A 21,104-nucleotide genomic window follows, 5' to 3' on the forward strand; every position below is an offset into this window, starting at 1 on the left:
TGAGCAGATAGGTTGTTTACCTGCTAGTCTGTGCCTATGTTGAATATACTTTAATTATTTTTATTATTATTAATTTTTATGCTGTATTCTCTTTTTAAAAAAACTTTGTTTTTCCTTTCCTTTTGACAGTTGCCGAACAAGCAACCGGAAAAGCTTGATAGGCAATGGGCAGTCGCCAGCATTGCCTCGACCACACTCACCTCTTTCAGCTCATGCAGGTAATTAGTTCTCTTTCCTTGAGTTTTGTTTTACTTCTTTTTGCTAGTTTTTCAAAATAATCCAGGCATTTTGAAATTCAGGTGTCTTCATGCCTTGTTAGCTTGATTTTCCTATTGGCTTATCACTAAGTTGCTCTTTCTAGTGTTGGCCCAAACCTTATCTCCTTTCAGAGTGTTTGGATTCTAAACTCTAGACTTCTTTTTTACGTGGGGCCCTTTTCAATGGTTTCTTTCTTCATTTCTAAATCTGTGAATGATGCAAGATGTGTCTGTATGTTAGGGTTATTTTGGGGAAGTGCAAGCATGTTGGTTCACGTGAAGAGGATTAGTGTTAAGAACTTCAGGGGAAGAAAAATATCTTTTTCTTCTCCTCTTCTAAGTTTTCCACTGGGAACCCAGTAACCAGAAGCAGATTAACCGGAGGAGAGCATATAGACTTATTTAATGTAAGTTTTAGGTGACACAGGAGCCTTCATAAGGAAGTGGAGACTCAAAGAAATGGCGAAACCCGAGTGTTTTTCAGTAAAGATTGAAGAAATGTGTTGTGGGAAAAGATGAGCTAATTGTGGTAAACTGGGGGAAGCTCAGCAGGCCTGTTGTTCAGATTCTTCTGTGTCCCTTATCTTTAGAGATAAGGATGTTTCCTTACTCCAGGCACAGGGGAGGGTACTTTTCACATTAGGGTTTTAGGTCCTGCTTTAGGATAGGTCAGAAAGTCCTTCCTGCACACATTGTTTCTCACATTCCTTCAACTTAAATCATTGAATATGCCCGGACAATGTATTGTAGTTTTGGGTTGCGTGACCTGTGTTCTATCAGAAATACTCAGCATTTTATTCTCCCTAATGTTGAGCTTATCTCATATATATTAGCTATTACAAACAATGCTATGAGCAGTCTAGAACGTCTCTTCTCTTGTATTCATGCACAAGTCAAGTTTATCTGAAGTTTTTCCTGTCGGTGGTATATGTACAATAATTATCTATTTCATCCATAACCATTGTGGGGCCAATAAAGATCCAAAAGCTAAGGCCCTTGGGCTCAAGTACTAATTATAAGGAAGGTAAAACTCTATTTAAAAAAAAAAAAAAGAAAACTACAATGAAGACTGCTTTGTATGTTGTGTCTGTAAATATATTTTTAAAAGTTCTATCCAAGATGGTGCAAAGAAGAAGAGGGTTAATTCCAATCAGGAAAGTCTGAGAGAGTTTGAAGTAGATACTTTCTCAAGATGTAGAAAGATGAGCAAGATGTTGACAGGTAGAAATGGGGTGAAAGAAGCGGTGTTCCTGGTGGGTGGCTATAGCATGAGAAGCATATGCTTGCTTGTAAAGGAACATAAAGGTGGACAAAGAAATGAAAGCCAGAGAGTGGAAGGAGTTTTGCCCTTCAAGGGTTTTGAAGATGATCTGTGTTTTAGGAAGATGACTTCAGGATTGTGAAGGGTGATGGGTTGAAAGGATGAGCAATTAGGCTCTTCCTCCATTATACTGCTTTCATATTAGGAAGCAGGGCTATGATTCTTCCTCAGAATTCCTTTTGCTTGGGGGTGCTGGCTCTCAACTTGAGAGTGGGTGTTCTCTGTAACGTGTTTGGGGAGAAGGGAGAGACAGAGGGAGTTGTCCCATTAGAGTAAAATTTTATTTTATTCATAGTTATGAATAAAAGGTGGTAAAGTAAAAATGGTAAAAGATAAATCGATAAAATTGTGATACCATAGCAAGACCACTAAAGTCCAGAAATACTACTCCTAGGCAAAACTTTAGAGAGACTTGTGCACAAATACAAGAGAACACATGCTCTAGACTGCTCATAGCTGCATTGTATATATAGTAGCTTAACATACGAAGCAACCGAAATATTTATCAATTAGAAAATTGATAAATGAATTGCGGCATAGTCACCCACAGAACACTGTGCACATAGAAGAAAATGAACTAGCCCAACACATATCTACATTGGTGAAACTCAAAAATAGCATTGGACAACGAAAGCAAGTTAACAAAAGAATATTATTTAACCCATTCTTATGAGGCTAACATGATGCTACAAAGAATATCTTGTTTAGGGGTACACACATACATGTACACATAAATATGTTTGTATATGTGTGTTTGTTTTTAGTAAGAGTATAAAAGAAAACATGGTAATTTTAAACACCAATTGATAGTAGTTACCCCTGAAAGTTGTGAGGGGGATATAATTGGGGAGAGGGATAAGCAGTTGGTAATACTGTATTTCCAAAGCTGCGCAATGAGGACATAACTATTTATATTGTTGCCATTTATACTTTGGAGATTTATATTACATCATTGTCATAATGGTAAAAGCTGACAGGGGTCAAGCAAGGCCACATACCTTACTGAGGGCTGGAATTCTTTTTTTCATCTTTACCTTCCTCCAGGACAGTGCCTGACGGTATATATGAGGTGCTAACTGAATGATGAATTCTATTTGTTACATGTAATTCAATAGTGATTAAAAAAATTAATCGTACTCCTCTTTATAGTATTCTGTAGTAATTGCATCACAATTTATGTGCCTTTTGTTTAGCCTTTTATTACTGTGATTTTCTTCAGTTCTCATATTAAGATTAGAGAAAATTTGATTAAGACTTTAATGATCCTTTTAATTGTTTTTCTTTTCTCTATGTAGACTTAGTGTGAATTCTTTTCCCTTCAAACATAATTTTAGTATTTAATCAGAGGAGTGGGTAGAGAGGAGCTTTTCTTTCAGTTTCTGAGAGTATTTTTCCTTATGTTACGGAGCCAACAGGTTGTTATTCACTCAGAAGCTGCAGAAGTCTGTCAGACTTTTTGGGAGAAATGGCATTTATCACAGTCTGGTAGATTCCTATTTCTGTATAAAAAGAAGCAAATGTAAATTAAGTAAAGGACCAGTCCGCATGTCTTGATGATGTGAAATGCTTCCTCACTCACCATGCCTCTCTCCTCTTCCTTCCTATGGCTACATTCTCTGTCACGTGTGTGATCCACAGAAGGCCAGGTGAGGGTTCCTCAATGTCTCCATGAAAAACGAGAAAGAAACACTGTCATCTCTCAGTGCTTATTGACCCAAGACATAAAGTTATGCTTTCCATTTTCCATAGGTAGGGACGATATGAGTCAGACCGCTCATCACGGACACATGAATTTATTCCCATCAGATGAATCAGTAAAGATGAGCACTTTAATTTATTTGTGTGGCTGTATCAGTAGTGCTCTGAGGAAAAGGAATGCTGGCGTGCTATTCGGACCTTATCTCCACTAACAAAGCAGTGCTTGTTCAAAGCCAGGGATTCCTCAAAGAACAGTGAGCAGGACAGTCCCATTAAAAAAAGGAAGATAGAATATCCTGGGCTTCTATTTCCAGGAAGATTCTAAGCATGACATTTAATACAGAAGCCCCAAAGGAAAACACAAGTGTGTATCTTCTAAAATGAAAATGTCTATGTAATAAACAAAATCAAAAGTGTGAAAATTTGTTATGCTTATAACTGACAAACATCTGATTGCCTTAATATATAAAGACCGTGAGTAAATTAATGTGAAAGTTGATGAATGAACCAAGAGAAAAATGGGCAAAAAATGTGAATGGCATGTCACAGAAAAAAATTAAAATGGGAACAGAAACATGAAATGTTGATTCATTGCAATCATAAGAGAAATGTGAACCAGAATAAAGAGATAGTATGGGTAGTCTAGCATATTGTCAAAAATATTTAAAAAATTGGTAGAATCTAATAGTAGCAAGGTTGTGGTGAAGCAATTCCTCTCATATAATATACCGGGGTGGGCAACAGTAGGTTTACAGTCATAATACAGGTAAATAATATGATAATTAGTAACTAATGATATAAGAATAAACTGTGTTTTGTGTACTCACAACTGTAAACCCATTTTTGCCTCCCCCTGTATTCATCCTTTAGGTACCACTGTGAAGGGATTTTGTGGACGTAATTGAAGTCCCATGTGAGCTAACCTTTTACACAGAGATTACCTGAGTGGGCCTGACCCAATCACATGAGCCCTTTGAAAGAAAGGCTTTTTTTCTGGCTGACGGCAGGAGAAGTTAGAGATGTGGGCCTGAGAATGAGGGCATGTGGCAATTATGGGCTTGAAGATGGAGGAGGGCAGCTTCCAGAAGCTGGAAACAACCTCAGGCTGACAGCCAGGATGAAAGGACGACCTCAGTCCTATGACAACCTCAGTGATCTCAATCTGTCCACAACCTGTATGAGCTTGGACGTAGATTCTTTTCTGGTCTTCAGATAAGAGGCCAGCCCAACTGATACTTTGATTTTGGCCACATGATACCCTGAGAAGAAAAACTAGGTGAGGGTTCCTGGGGAACTAGCAGCTTGTGATTTTCTACTTTTCTTTGATTTTGGCTTTATGATCCCTTGAGAGCCCTGCCTGAGCTCAAGCAAGTCAAGTCTGCCTAGCCTTCTGCCCTATAGAACTATAAGGTTAATAGATTATCATTTTTAAGCCACTAAACTTTTGGTAACTTATTACATAGCAATAGAAAACTAATACAGGTATTATTTTGTTTTCTTTACTGGTTTTATTTATAGAGGCATAATTTTTTATTTTTTATTAAATTTTTATTGTATTTTTTCCATTACCATTCAGTCCCCTTATATCCCCTCCCCACCACAATCACCACACTGTTGTCCATGTTCATGAGTCCTTTTTCCTTTTTTTCTCAATCCCTCCATCCTATAACCTCCCCCACTAGCTGTTGTTATAAAATCACTACATGCTAATCTTACCTTCCTACTTTCCAAAGATAGACATTACTAAGTTTCTCCTTTCTCCATCCAAAATTTTCTTATGAATATGTGTAAATACATTTGCTTGAATAACTTGGGTGCAGGGATCTTGAGAAGATCGTTTTAAAATTCTTCTTACCACCGTATCATTTCCATACTGCATTTCATTCTAATGGTAGAAGTATGAGCCCTAAAAGTTATACTTCTAGAGAATGAGCCACAGACCAGGTATAGATAAATGACTGAGACCTACTGATTCTAGTCTTTTAAAGTTCTAAGAGAAAATATTGTCCTATTGGCTAAAATACCTAACCTTTTGTGTCTTCAAAAATTGTTTTACTGTGAATTTGCAGATGATTACTTGACTCATTTATAAGAGGATTTCTGGGAGAAAGGATGGAAAGGAGTATCACTTTCCTATTGAACAACTCTGGAAGTTGTTAAAGACAGGAACTATCTTTAAAAAGTCCATGCGAATATCTTAGTATGTTTAATGTGCATGCTTTAATAATCTTTTGAAATATCATAGATATCCTTTTGTAATTTGCTGACTTTTTGATTAATGTAAATTTTTCTTTCATCCTTTTGTGGTACAGTTTGTCAATCTTTTCTTTCTGATTCCTTCTGTTTTTGTTGTCATTGTGTCTATTGTCAAGTTTCATTTTATTAACAAGACTGGTCTTGCTCTAAAAATCACTGGCTCTGACCTCCCTGCTTCTTCTGCCCTTTTATGCTTGACAAGTCTGGTATCAGTGATGCGCTTCTTTACTTTCTCATACTTCTTAATATGTCATATAGGGTGATGGTTTTTCCAAGCAGTGAGCAAGGTTTTGAGCTACAAGAGTTTTTCTGAATTCTTCCTAAATTTATAGGTTAGCCTTTAAAGGGAAGAAGATAGCGATTTAACAAAAAGGCATCAAAAGTTTCTGTCTACTGCTTAGCTGACTAGGAAAGATTATACATTACATATTTCTGCTTAGATGTGTATGGTATCATCAGGTTTTGCATGCAGCTGGTGGGAACAACTTAGTAGAGTTGAATGTTCTTTAGGTATCTGTGAAAGATTTCTCCTTGGATAAGGTGAGACGAGGTACACAGCTCTGAGTGTAATAGAGCCTTTGTTTCACTTGTTTTGTCACCTTCATTCAAATGCCATTAGCAGGTTTTTAATGCTTGAAATATTATTTGCCAAACTGTTTAAATTCGTTTGGTAGATCTTCAGTAAAAATGTTTACACAGCAAGGCAGTGACCTCTTTTAGCCGAGTAGACATGATGCTTCAAGACAAATGATTCCCTGGCTTCTTTATATTTGGGTAATAGAACAAAGCAAATTGTGTGCCCACATAGTCATGGCAAACCATTTTGTAGCCATGATAGAAATCATCACGATGCCCCATACAACCATTCTTTAGAAAGAGAAACTTTCTTTTTCTACTCGAGGAATCTCTGATATGGTCATTCATTGTCCTTTTATTTTCCTAATGATAAGCGTATCTCAACAAAATCAACTGAAACTGGTAAAACCTGTGTTCAGTTTAGAGCACCTTGAAGTCTTCTTTGTAGGCTTTCATTTTATTGAGGTTAAAATCAGCAATTCATTTTGTCAGTCATGGGTGGAGCATCACCTGGGAATCATCTGGTTTATAAAAACCTTCAGAGGGACTGACACCAGATTTCCTAATCTAATGGGTGTGTCCAGTTTTTATGATTTTACAATGCATTTGCCCTGTGATTTCAAGTATTTCCATTTCTCTGAATTATGGAGAGTTCCATCTTTCTTATTCCATGCTGGACTCACAGGTTTATATTCTAACTCGTAGCCTTTGTATAATTGCCAGTTGTTGGCCTTAGTAATGACATATCTTCCCTTTCCTGCTGAAGGAAAAGGATGATAAAATCAGAGAATTGACGTCAGTGTGTTTTCCAAGTTTGAGGTATTGCTTTGTGTTGAATCACTAACTATGCGTATATACCAGCATCTTCAATTTTTCCACGAATATCCCTCTGCCCTGTGACCTCTGCTTATCATTTTCGTCCTTTGAGAAGACTGTAATGTTTATATGTAATTTATTCCTAATAATAAGTTAATGACTGACATCTTTCATATTCCTCTAATCCCTACATGTAGAATTTAATTTGAATTGCCTTTGATTTAGCTTTTTAGTTTCTCCATTATCAATTGAAATTTTTGGAAGCTAACTTATAAATTTAATTTTAAAGCTCCTCTGTGCTAACAAAAGTGGTATTAGTTTGGTGGGTTTTGTTTTGCTTAGCAACTCATGGAGATTTTACTTTCTCATCCACTGGGAAGGACTCTTCATTCTTTTCTCTTTTTAAATAAAAAATTTGCAATTTTTTTTTTTGTGTGTGTTTATGCATCAACTGTGAATTGCCCTCAGTTTGGTTTGACAGCTAAATTAACAGTTGGATCATAATTGCCTATTTTCCATGTTAGAATTGACAGCGTTTAGTGATAGATTACATGTCAGGTGAGAGAGAGATGATCAAAGGTGGCTTTTAGCTGTCTTGCTGAGAATATGAACTGATGAACGGGCATTTCCTAGGATGGAGGAAACAAGAACACATATGAGCTAATGCTTAAGAGTTCATTTTGCTGTATATCAAGATACCCAAGTGACAAACAGTTGTTGTTATATGTCAAGGGGTTGAATCTGTGCTAGTGTTATCAATTTGGAAGCCATTCGTTCGGAGGCATTATTTAAAACCATGAGGAGGGATGAAATCATTGAGAGAAAAAGTTTTGGGCTGAGAAAACAGAACCTGCAGTGGAATCTACTGTGCCAACATTTAGACGTTCTGAGAGGACAAGTAGCCAGAAAGAAATTGAGAAGCAGCAATGTGAGAGGCAGGAGGGAAAGAGGAGAATGTAGTCTTTCGGAATCCAAAAGAAGATAGGGCTCCCAGAAAGAGAGTGGTTAATTTTATTATTTTCAAGTTGATACAGTATGATTGATATATGTATATTTCATTGCTTTAAAATGTATAGATGGCATGTATCACATCTTCTAAAGCCCTGAAAGTTTATATTATTCACATAGCCCCCACCCCCACCCCACCAGACAAAAAACAACAACAACAAAAAAACAGAACAAATATTTCTTTATCATCTATTTGAAAACTTGGAGGCCCATCGCTAGATGGCAGCAGTCAAGCTGGGCCCAGGGGCTGCGTTTGCGCCGCTGGCGACGTTGGCGGACCCGCCCTGCAGACGCAGCGGCTGCACTAGCCCTGCCCCTGCCTCTCTTCTCGGTCGGTCATTTCTTCCGTCTCTCTTCGCCTTGCCGGTATGGATCGGTCCCTGGTCTCCAGCGCGATGGGACACAGCAATGTCACGGCCTTCCTGACCAAGCTGTGGGCCCTCGTGAGCGACCCGGACACCGACGAGCTTATCTGCTGGAGCCCGAGTGGGAACAGCTTCCACGTCTACAACCAAGGCCAGTTCGCCAAAGCCGTGCTGCCCAAGTACTTCAAGCACGGCAACATGGCCAGCTTCGTGCGGCAGCTCAACCTGTACGGCTTCCGAAAGGTGGGCCACGCCGAGCAGGGCAGCCTGGGCAAGCCAGAGAGGGACGACATCGAGTTCCAGCACCCGTGCTTCCTGCGCGGCCAGCCGAGGCTCCTGGAAAACATCAAGAGGAAAGCAACCAGCGGGTCCACTCTGAAGATCGAGGACATAAAGGTTCAGCAGGACAGTGTCATCAGGCTTGTGGCCGACATGGAGCTGATGAAGGCGAAGCAGGAGAGCATGGACTCCGAGCTCCTGGCCCTGAGGCAGGAGAACGAGGCACTGGGGCAGGAGATGGCCAGCCTGCGGCAGAAGTTCGCCCAGCAGCAGAACGTTCTCAACAAGCTTATCCAACTCCTCATCTCGCTGTTGCAGTCCAACCACAGCCTGGGGGTGAAGAGGAGGATCCCCCTGATCCTGGATGACAGCGACTCGGGGCCTTCCTCACCGAAGCGCGCCCGGCAGTGCTTCCCAGGGGCCCTGTACGACTCAGGCCCCTGCTTGGCTGCAGCCCCAGCCTACAGCGGCTCCAGCTTCTATGCCTCGGATGCCGTTTCCAGCTCCGGCTCCGTCGTCTCAGACATCACTGAGCCGACTCCCGGCAGCCCCTTGGCCTCCCCCAGCAGGAGCACAGACGAGGGGCCCCTGTCGAGCAGCCCCGTGATGCAAGTGAAGGAGGAGGCCTCCAGCCCTCGTCAGGGCATCGAGCTGGAGATGATCCCGGGGCGCCTGTCCTTAATTGTGGAGACCCCCCTGTCTCCGGCTGTCCTCATCAAGGCCATTATGCGGGAGAGTGAGCCTGAGCCTGAGCCTGAGCCTGAGCCTGAGCCTGAGCCTGCCGCCTCAGCCACGCTGCTCACAGACGCGGGGGCCCAGCCCCCCTCGACCCCGCCCGCCTTGTCCCCTGAGAGGTGCCTCAGCGAAGCCCGCCAGGACAGGGCCGAGCCCAGTGAGTTCTTGGACACAGGGGACATCAACCTGCACAACCTGCAAAACCTGCATAACCTGCAGACCATGCTGTTGAACCACGGCTTCAGCGTAGACGCCACCGCCCTGCTGGATCTGTTCAGCCCCTTGGGGTCGGGGCTGACCCTGTCCGACCTGATCGGCACCCTGGTCAGTATCCAGCAGTTCCTGCGTTCCCAGGAGCCCCCCAGGCCTCTGGACGCGGAGCACAGTAGTCCCAACTCAGGAAAGCAGCTGGTGCACTACGTGGTGCAACCCGTGTACCTGGTGGAGCCCGGTTCCGTGGACGCGGGGAGCAGCAACCTGCCTGTGCTCGCAGAAGGGCAGGAGCGCACCTTCGTCTCGGAGCAGGACGACTACGCAGACAACCCCGCCATCTCCCTGCTGGTGAGCTCCGAGGCCTCCGAGGCCCCCGAGGCCCCCGAGACCCCCAAAGCCGAGGACCCCACTGCCTCCTGGGGGGCCCAGGAGGAGGACCAGCCTGAGTCTGTGTGCAGTGAGGACCTCGAGGACCTCAGCCCCGGCTCGCCATGACTTGCTTGGGGCTTCACAGCCACAGCCAGCTGACCGGGTACTGTGGGTGTTCTCAGATTGTCTTTTGGGTTTTTACCTGAGCCCTTTCCCCTTCTATAGAAATATACAGGTATATACATGGCTTGTTGAAGGAGACAGAGATCTATAAAGAACTGTCCCTATAAAGAAAAAAGAAAAAAAAAAAATTGGAGATTTCCTTAGGTCAAGGGTTGCTTTTTTTCTAAGGTCTGTGATAAATGGTTACCTAGAAAATAAAAGGTGCATTTAAAATCTTTGCTGAGTTGCTTCTCTCCTCATTCTCAAGGTTTTCAGAACTTGTGGATCTGAGGCTGGACAGCTTCAGTGACTGTCATGGGGACTATGGTTTTTCTGGTACTATGGTGCTTCTGGCACACTCTTAAGCAGCTTAGCCCCAAGTTATCTCTGAATTTGAGCTAGTAATCCTTAGCTGTATGTAAATACTGACCATCTCCAGCTCATTTGCTGGCAAGAGTGTGGATTTTGATCACAGAAAAACTAACTGTTCCTTAGAGCTAAAAGAACTTGAGGCAGGGGTTCCATTAATGTGGGGATCAGCCATCTGTTTTCATTAAGTGCCCAGTGCCCTTGATAGAGGACTAGATGCTCAACATAACCAAAGTGGCCTTTACCTATTGGGCAGCCTGCCAGAGAGGTTTAATATCTGTATTCCAGATTCAACTACATATGCTGGAGAGTGTTTTCTAAAATACCATGTACAGCAATGCCATCTCTATCTTTGAACTTAGTCCGGCATCATTATAATATAAGCCTTAATGATGCTTTAATGCAGATTTTTGTATTTATTGCAGCAATGTGTGAGTACTTCTCTACAAAAGCCTTGCAGATTTCAGGCTTTTCTAGTTCTAAGCTTTTATGTTAGGAATAACAGTGGGTAAATTCCAGCGCTCGTCATGATATGTTACTGTGTACATACACTATGGTAACCCTCTCAAATTTAGAGGGCTCAGCTATGGGGGAGAGCTGCCCACCCACATTCCTGTTTCAGAGTTGATACCTAATTTTGGTTTCCTTGGACTATGAAGAGAAAGGTGGAGAAAATTTAGAAGAGTATACATACAAGAAAAGTCATATAGCTTAGGAAGAAGAGCTAAGGTTTGCTTCAAAAAAAAAAAATTTCAGGTTTCTAAAAAATGTCTTTAAAACCTTTTTTTCTGTTTATAAAACCTGTGTGTGTTTATTAGTGGAAAATTTGAAAAATGCAACAAAGTATAAAAATCATCTATATTCTTATCCATCACTCAGAGTTAACTACTTAACATTTAGGTTTTTGTCTAAATGTGTATATTTTATATATCTACATCTATAATAATATTACATTTATGTATACATAAATTTATGCATAAAAATTAATGTATACATACGCATTTGTATGTATACATGCAAGTATGGGATTAGAGATAGAATTTTATCTAAATCATTTTCTTTCAATATTACTTTGAGATTTTTACATATCATTAAATGTCATTTTTCCCCAAATGCTTAATTTTAATGAATACAAAATATTCCAGTTATAAATGTGCAATGGTTACCTTCCCCTAAATGAATATTTTGGCTGCTTCCAATTTTTTATTCTTATGACTAATGTGGTGATCAACTCTGATTAGTTTTTCAGCTTAAACTGGGGTGTTATTCTTTAAGGTGCTGGCCTTCGTTTGTCTTGTATTGGTATTGTTGGGCTGTCCATTGTTGTCTGAGGCCCTAAGAGTCGCAGGTTGGGTCCACAGGAAATGCTCTTCAATGCTTGCTGCAAATGACATTTAATAAGCATCAAGAATGTGTTGTGTAGGCTCCAGAATAATTTGACATGTATCTAAGTACATCTCAAGTGTGTTCTCTCTAGGCGAAACAACAGTTCTAGCAAACTTCCAGGAACTCTGTATCCAGTGACATCATGGTGACCTGGAGAAGTCAGTGAGGTAAAAGAAGGAGAAGCTGTTACATGTGAAGCTGCAAAGCTGTTCAGGCTTCACATTGTGTTCCTGCTTTGCCAGGAATTGAGGACTAGTCTCTAGGGTAGAAACCTTGAGCTACTACGCATCTCCCTAATCCTGCTACCCAGGCTCCATTAATTTTCAGATCTCTACTAATTGATAAAGTACTAAATGGTGTATGTAATAAACATGAGGCCTCAGGGTAAAGGTCTGGATTTTGGTTATGGCCCTCAGGTATCAGCAGTGCTACTTTGAGCAAAGACCCTAGGTCTCAACCTCCTTTTCTATAAAATGGAAATAATAGAACTTGCTCTTGCAGCCTCAAATGAATGATGAAATTTGACAGTAATTGCAATATTATAAAGTGCCAAAGAGTGACAGGTTTTAAGAAACTACTAAAGTAATGTAACCAATCTGAATTCATAGTGTGGTTAAAATGATAGGACACCATAGTGTGTAAATTTGAAGCAAATTAGAATACGGGCTTGTTGCAGTCTCCAAGTGGATTGCTGACAGTGGAATGTGGAATCCTTGTAGCAGTCTCTGCTGGGACGACACATTAGTTGTCTGTGATATTTTCATTTTGACACACCAGCCTTTGTAAATCCCTCAGCTAGTGCTCTTATTCTGGCTTAGAGTTGATTTGGGAAATGAACAGCATTTTTTAAAAAGTCCTCTCTAGTGAGTAAGAACTACAACAACTCCAGAGAGGCTACCTCAGGGGTAGGGAGTAGGAAGGGTGAGTTGAGAGTGGGGTTCATAGCCCCCCAGTCCACCTTTGCTTCAGCCAGAGAAAAATCAACTTTTGTCACAGTTTGGGCTACAGAGTAATTTTTTGTCTGAGCTAAAGATGAAGATCAGAGCCCAGGTTTGGAACCCTGGTCACTGCCTCTTGCCTCCTTCCCAGCGAGGCCCTGAAGGTGCCCTCTAAAGGAAGCGGGAGAAACCTGAGGGAGTTATGATTCACTCTTCTTTCTGGGGCACGAACACAGTGTCTAGATTAATGATTTTCATTTATATTTCTTCTATCCTACTCTGTCAAATAACTTGGGTCCACACATGCCTGAAGAGGGGATGGGGGAAAGCTCACTTTTCCAAAAAGGAACACATGGGTTATATATTTAGTTGTTATAGCTCTCATTTATTCTGTATTTTAAAGATAGAGAAAAAATTTCAGGTTATTTTAGGAATGAACTATGGTGCTGTAATACTTTAAAAGAGTAACTGGAAATCAGGAGCTGAACAGGAAAATAGTATACTAACAAGAATACTATCTCAAGTCATGGATGGTCAGCAGGAGGTAGCATCTACCTAGTAAACAAGTGAGAATATGTTCATTTTTTTTCCCTTATATATAAAGAGGTTATATTTTAGGCTAATATTTTTGAAATTTTATGGTTGTTTGCTATCGATTGCCTATAACTTTGAATAATTCTCTTTAATTTTCTGTTCTGTCAAAGGAGGAGATTGTATTACATGCATTTTTTTAATATTCTTTTTTAGTATTTCTAAGGTTATGTAAGTCGATATTTCTAGTTCTTTTGTTTTAAAGGATTTTTTTTTTTTACACAATGGAATACTATGCAGCAGAAAGAAAGAATCCTGCCTTTTGCGACACCATGGATGGAACTGGAGAGTATTATACTTAGTGAAATAAGTCAGGCGGCAAAAGACAAATACCACATGATCTCACCTAATACAGGAACCTAATGAACAACACAAATGAGCAAAATAGAACCAGAGGCATGGAAACAAGGGACAGACTGACAGTGACCAGAGAGGAGAAGGGAGAGGAGGAAAAGGGGGGAAAAAAGAGAATGGCCTAGTCAAATAACTAGTATAAAGGACCCATGGACATGGACAACAGGGTGGGGATTGACTGTGGGAGGGGGAGGAGGGGTGGGACAGGGGAGAGCAATGGGGGGAAAATTGGACAAGTGTAGTAGAAAAACAGTTTTAAGGGAAAAAAAAGGATTTTTTTTACCCTGTGTTCTCAGGATTGATTCATATTGGCCTTGTGTTCTTCATTGGTGGCCTGCTTTTAGTATTCTAGAATCTAATGAAAGATGATCTCTCAGCTTCTAAGATATTAAGGAAAAACATTAGTGTGGGACAGCAATTTGGATTATACAGACATAATAAGGAGGTGGGAGCAGGCCTGAGTGACCCACAAGCATATTCTAGGTGTGGTCACTTTTTTTCATTTTATCATCATCTGAAGATGGATGTTGCATTTGTAAGAAATTCCTTTTTTTTTTTTTTTAAGACTTTATTTATTTATTTTTAGAGAGGGGAAGGGAGGGAGAGAAACATCAGTGTGTGGTTGCCTCTTGCACGCCCCCAACTAGGGACCTGGCCTGTAACCCAGACATATGTATGACCTGACTGGGAATCGAACTGGCAACCCTTTGGTTTGCAGGCTGGCACCCAATTCCCTGAGCCACAGCAGCCACGGCATGTAAGGATTTCTGATGGGAAAACTGGTTGTTCTGTTGCCTGGGTCTCCTAGGCACACTTTGAAGGTCACCTCCTTCAAATGTATTATTTAGAGTAGTAATACATCTCAGTTTGTGGTGAGTGTATCTATACACTAGGACAGTTAGGCCTAAAAGCCTCCCTTTGCACATGTGGGAATGTACTGAAACACTATAGTAGTTACCAGAGTGACCAACTAGTCATTAAAGGAATGAATTTAGTTTTGAAGGTTTTGAGAGCGGGAGAGAACAAATGAGTGTGTGTGTGTGTGTGTGTGTGTGTGTGTGTGCATGCACTTGCACGCACACAAGAGTGAGAGATCCTCAGGCAAAGACCATATAGAACATGCACCACTTCAGTGTTTTGAGATGCAAATCATCTTACTATTTTATACATTAAAATTGGGATATAATTGATGTATAACCTTGTGTGAAGTTTAAGGTATAATAGCTGTTGCTCTGATGCAATATGATTACCACCATAGTATTAGCTAATACCACTATCATATTATATAATTATTATTTCTTTTTGAGGTGAGAATGATTAAGATCTAGTGTGAAGTTTATAATACAATATTATTGACTGTAATCTCTATGCTGAACACTAGATCTCTGGCGCTTTTTTCCTACTTGTTCCAAGTTTGTACCCTTGAACAATATCTTCTGAATTCTCTCAACTCTAAGACCCTGGTAACCACCATTCTCCTCTCTGTGTCTCAGAGTTCATCTCTTTTAGATCCTATACATAGGTAAGGTCATACTGTATGTCTTTCTCTGTCAACTTCTTTACTTACCATAATGTTCTCAGGTTGTGTTGCAAACGGCAGAAGGCACATCATTTTAAATGGGCCAAATGCAGGAAAAGAATCCAGTTCTTCAATGGCTAAAAAGTCCACTTCCCTATGGGATTAGTAATTTGGTTTGGGAAGGGACACATTCTAACATCCTTAAAATCGAAAGAAAAAAATGTGAGTTGGTTCACATTTGGTACTTTTGTGCCATTATTTCAGTAGGAAATGTTAAGTTTTTGAACTTATCAGTGGTCACTTCATTTGACAGTTTTGATTTTTGAAAAAGAAAGGCCAAATGCAAATTTTTCTCCAATCTCAGAGACCCAGGCAGACATTTAATATCAAGAGATGTACATACCTTCCCTGACAACAAATTTCACGTAAGTGTAGCATGCTGTCTGCTTTGTCAGTAGTTCAGTGAAGCTGTTTTATTTCATTCCTTCTGTTCTTATTGTTGACATAAGTGATGGATGTTCATTTCTTCTGGTGATGGGAGGCTTTAGCCATTGCTGTCACGAATATGTGTGCCTCTCTAACCTAACTCCTGCTTACCATTTTCTTTCCTGAGATTTTTACTAGCAAGATAGAAATTACAATAACTGAAATTTAAGTCACTGACATTAACATACCTCAGAGTGATGGGTTTACTTATGGGTTGTGTGTTTGTTAGCTGATTATGCTTTTAATTGAAATATTGGTAACATTCTGCAGTAATACTTGATATTGAGAATATATCAATAATTGGTTGTATCTTTAGGAAGAATTACTCCATGTACATCACAACATCTCATGATTCAAAAATAGCTCACCCTGACTGGTGTGGCTCAGTTGGTTGGGTGCCGGTTATCCCACAAAGCAAAAGGTCACCCATTGGATTCCTGGTCAGGGCACATGCCTGGGTTGCAGATTTAGTCCTCAGTTGGGGGCACTTACGGGGCACTTACAAGAGGCAACCGCTTGATGTTTCTCTCTCACATTGCTGGTTCTGTCCCTCTTTTTCTCCCTCCCTTCCCCTCTCTCTAAAATAAATAAATAAATAAACAAACAAACAAATAAATAAATATTAAAAAAACAAAAAACAGCTCATGGCCAGACCTTAGAAATAATGCGACAGACAGCCTGAAGGGCAGAAGACATCTTCAGTATTGAATACCCTGACACATGAGACTTGGCATTTGTTCCAGTAGCCAAAAAACCTGGCAGTCACCTCCCACCACAAAAAAAGTTGCATTTTGAGCTTGCCAGAGACTTCCATTGCCCTCCTGACAGCCTTATCTTTCTCTATTAGATTTGAAAAACTACTTTCTGATATTAAACATCCATGCCAAGTAAACTGGGGATTCTTTAATTTATAACATATCTTTTTGGTGGGGGAACCAGGTAAATGGAACAAAAGTAATAGTTAAGGATAATATTAATGAAGGTTTTCTCAACTTGGAAGAAAAATTGAGTTACAAAAAAAGAAATAAAACTCTGCCCTATAAATGGTTTTGTGACTTTTAAATTTGTACATGATGAACAGAAAATAAAACAATGATTGCCTATGAAGGAATAAAATTCATGGTGGCCTCAGACCTTCCTTCCACAAATTGTTAGGTAATGGTGTGGAGACCAAAGAACTGTATTTGCTCAGTTTTTATACATATGTATGTATTAATGTATTATTATATATTTGAGATCACACAAAATATACTTTCATGTATTTTCTGAGTAACTAGTATAAACAGAAAATGACTGAGTTAAATTGAAATAAATAAGTAATTTGGAAGATGGCATATAAAGGTGCTATGGTAAGCATTAATAGAAAAGTGAAAGTTTGAAATATTCTTTTAATGTAATAGTATAAATAATGACTCCAATAACAGTATGGATCTAGAACTCCACTTGGAGGCTCTAAGATGGAGGTATGGCAGAAGTACACATATGCTAAGTTCCTTGACTTTGGTGAGTGGGTCAAGAAATAAAGAGTTACACTGTATTCCTTTTGAATTTATTAATTAGTAAAATTACATTCAGGTGTGTTTTTAAATTATTTAAAGGCTATAATTTACTGGCATGAAAAGCAGTGATTTTCTTGTATGTTACAGAAAAAAATTATATAGCAGAGTATGAAAACTACCAACTCACTTCACTTCGAAATATCAATGTTAAAACTTAATAGTTAAGAGGCCTGGTATTTTGATCTACAGAAAACAACTTGACTTTTAAAATAAGTGCATGTGCTTTGATGCATTAAAAATCAAACTTAAATATAAACAAATTTAACAGTACACTGTAAGAATTATTTACTATAAACTATTGAGGTTTATCCCAAGAATGAGGATTGGTTTAATATTATAAATACTATTAATACATCATAGCAATAGAGCAAATGTTCATTTGAATAGATGTTGAAAGTGTACTTTATAAAATTAAACATCTATTTTTGTTAAAAAATTCTTTAGAAAATGAAAATGAATAGAGAATTTCATAATATAGTAAGACATATGTAATTTAAACTAATGGCCAATATCTTACTTGAGCAAAATACTAGAAGCATTCTATTAAAATCTATTCCCATTAATGTTTAACTTTGTTCTAAAGGTTCTTTGTCGTCAAGCAACACATAAAACTGAAACAAAATCTATAACTCAAAGGTGGTAAAATTTGTTACTTTCAGATATAAATAATCTAGAATATCCAAGAGAATTAAGTATATACATATTAAAATTAGTGAAAGCATTCATTAAGTACATTGTATACAAGATGAATATATAGAAATTAATATTATTATATATTACCAACTATAACTAGTTAGAAATGATAAAGGAATCAATTTATGATAGCATTTCACTTTTTCCCCCCTTACCCTTTGCCCTACTACCGTACCCCACAAAAAAATTGGGGCATAAGATACCATGCCTTTAAGTAACCAAAAAGAGACTTAGAAGAGTCTTGCTTGCTATGAAGAAACGGCAAAACTTTATTTGAAAGCTAAGATATTTTTGAAAAATGAAAAGACATGTTCATTTGAGGAAGGCTACATATTATTTCTCCAAATTAAATCACAGTTTGTTCTAGTTGTATGTGTGTGTATGTGTGCATGAGACTGTGTTTTCTTCATTGCAAGCACCACATTCATTCTGTCTAAGCAGAAGGGTAATTTATTAAAGTCTTTCAGGGGGTGCACGGAATTTTCTGGAGGGTCCAAGCATTGCAGGCCACAAGGCCTGGAGAAGCTCCCAGACCACATCATGGCACTGTGCCAGAGTTAGTCCTGGCTCCTGATGCTCCTGACCCCTGGATTCCAGAAACTCTGACACTACTGCCCCCCAGGAGAAATACATCCCCCCCCTCCACTTTTCCCACAAAATTAATTCCTTTGGTATATACTTCCTTATATTGCCCTTTTTCAAGCCACAGTTGAGTTTAGACTTAATTGACAAAGCCTTGCCTATGCTTTAACTACAGGAAAAGCTGAAAAAGTGGGTGGTGGTATCAACCTTGGGGAGGCAGGTCTCATACTATGGGAAATTCCTCTTATATTGATATGCTACTCAGAGAATACTGGGTGACCATAAAGATGACAAAATGCTCACTGTGGTAACTTGACACACACCCTAGGGTACATCGGGAAGACTGAGTAAATACACTTGACCAAGTAAATTCAGTGAGTTAGATCTGACTACCTGAAATTATCACACACTGTCATGTGCTAGCAATGCCAGCAGTCATTCACATGTGAAAAAAATGGACAGGATTGATGGTGTTATGAGGGGGAAATGTCACACAGTATTGAGAAAGTACTAGTTTAATCTGCAAATGGTATTGGGAAAATTGGGTAGCTAAATGAAAATATACAAGGTAAGCTTTCTTCATACTGTATATTAAAATGGTTTTCTCATGGATTTTAAATTACCTGTAAACCTAAAAAGTAAAATTAATATCTACTTGAATATTTAACATGTTTAGGATGGGGAAATAATTTCTTAGCATGAAAAAGTGGAAGAAATTGCTAAGGAAAAGATTGATAATATGAGCATATTAAGAGTTTAAAATTCTGTAATTTAAAGACAGCATAAACAAAAGATGCTAACAACTGAGAAAATATCTGTAATAAATATGATGGGCAGAAGTTTAATATTATTAAGTCATAAAGAGCTCCTTTTTCAATGAATGTAAGAAAAAATTCTAATGCCTCACTGAATAAATAGGCAAAGGACAAGAACAGACAGCTCACCAAAAGAAGTTGAAATGACAAGTAAACAAATGAATAGTTTAATTTCTCACTAATCAAATAAATGCAAATCAATGATAATGAAATACTGGTTTTCACCTGATTTGCAAATATTAAAAGCACACCCAGTAATAGTAGTTTTTGGTGATGGTATAGTGAGATGGGTGTTCTCAGTACATTATTGACAATCTTTTTAGTAAGCCCAGTGACACTTTATGACAAGAACCCTAAAAATAGTTCATATTACTTGAACCATTATTTACACTTTGTGAAATATAATTTAAGGAAATAATCAGGAAAGTACTCAGAAATATGTATTTCAGGATGCTAACTACAGTATTATTTGTAATAGTACAAAATTGGAAACAACCTAGACTCTAAATAATAAGAAGAGTGATGGTAATCCATTTGTATAATGAGTAATTTGTAGCCATTAAAAAATCATCACATAAAAAAATATTTAATAGCATAGGAAAATTATCATTACAGCCTATCTATGAAGAGCAGGATACAAAAACTGAATATGGCTTATGATCCTATTTAAAAGTGTGACTTGTATATACATGTACACACAATCAAAAAGTAAGCTGAAGAGAAACACCACAACGTTACATTAGTAGGATTACCAATTTCACTTTTATAGTTTAATGTATTTTCCAAGTCCTTCACCATGAGCATGTGTTAGCTTTAGAATTAGATTTTTAAGTTATTTCAAAAATGAGCAGTTCCTTCTCTATGGATTTTAAACATTATACCAGCCAAATCCCATGTGCACATTGCTTCCACCTTCACCATCTGCCTCCAGTTCAAAGCAGTTAGACAGTTTCATGTTTTAGCATTTTCCAAGATCGGTCGCAGCACTGCAGTGAGTCCTCAGTCTGATTTATCCTTTGTCAGCCCCATGGTGGTGGTGGGCACGCTGCTCTCTTCTGTCTAACATCACCTAGGAGTCTACCACAGGGTAGTGGAGGGTCTCGGTGAAGACTGGAGTGTTATGACATACATTGCTGAATAAAAATCTTTTTTACTTTTTGTTCTGAATAATGTTGGAAAACATTACAAAACTATTTAATAGAATGTTTGCCTTTTTTGGTAAAAAAATTTTTTTTTTTTTTTTAATTTAAAAATGACCCATTTAAAACCGTTCTGTGCTAAGACTCTGTGCTAATGCATCTATCCTGTAGAGGAAACATCAAAATTTTGTTTTGCTATGGCTTCATTTCATGAAATGTAAAAACTGGCCTGGCCCTAGCCAGGTAGCCCTTTTGGTTAGAGTGTCATCCCCATACAACAAGGCTGTGAGTTCGATTTTTGGTCAGGGCACATACAAGAAGCAACCGATGAATACATCATTAAATGGAACAATGCCTGGCCGGGTGGCTAGGTTGGTTGGAGTGCTGTCCCATGCACCAAAAGGTTGCAGGTTCAGTTCCTTGTCAGGGCACATACGTAGATTGTGCACTTGATCTCGGGTCGGGTGTGTGTGAGAGGTGACCAATTGTTATTTCTCTCTTGCATTACTATTTCTCTTTTCCTTCCTCTTTGTGTTCTCCCTGCCCCCATCTCTCTCCCTTCCTCTTTCTTTAAAATCAATAAACATATCCTCGGGTGAGGTTTAAAAAAAATATTTA

At 39.0% G+C, this 21,104-nt stretch overlaps 1 protein-coding gene and 1 pseudogene across 1 annotated transcript in view; both read left to right on the plus strand.

The window, feature by feature from the left end:
• The window catches only part of MAST4 (microtubule associated serine/threonine kinase family member 4), a 166,932-nt gene that overhangs the window by 53,234 nt on the left and 92,594 nt on the right, over positions 1-21,104 (plus strand). Inside the window, exon 2 of the mRNA XM_090276340.1 lies at positions 130-218. Within this exon, the coding sequence (XP_090132466.1) occupies positions 130-218 (89 nt within the window). The remainder of the gene's footprint in view (positions 1-129; positions 219-21,104) is intronic.
• On the plus strand, positions 8,301-10,274 carry LOC150008454 (heat shock factor protein 1 pseudogene; annotated as a pseudogene).

This window comes from Furipterus horrens, unplaced genomic scaffold (genome assembly GCF_987537825.1).
Source record: "Furipterus horrens unplaced genomic scaffold, mFurHor1.1.pri manual_scaffold_5, whole genome shotgun sequence".
NCBI lineage: Eukaryota > Metazoa > Chordata > Mammalia > Chiroptera > Furipteridae > Furipterus > Furipterus horrens.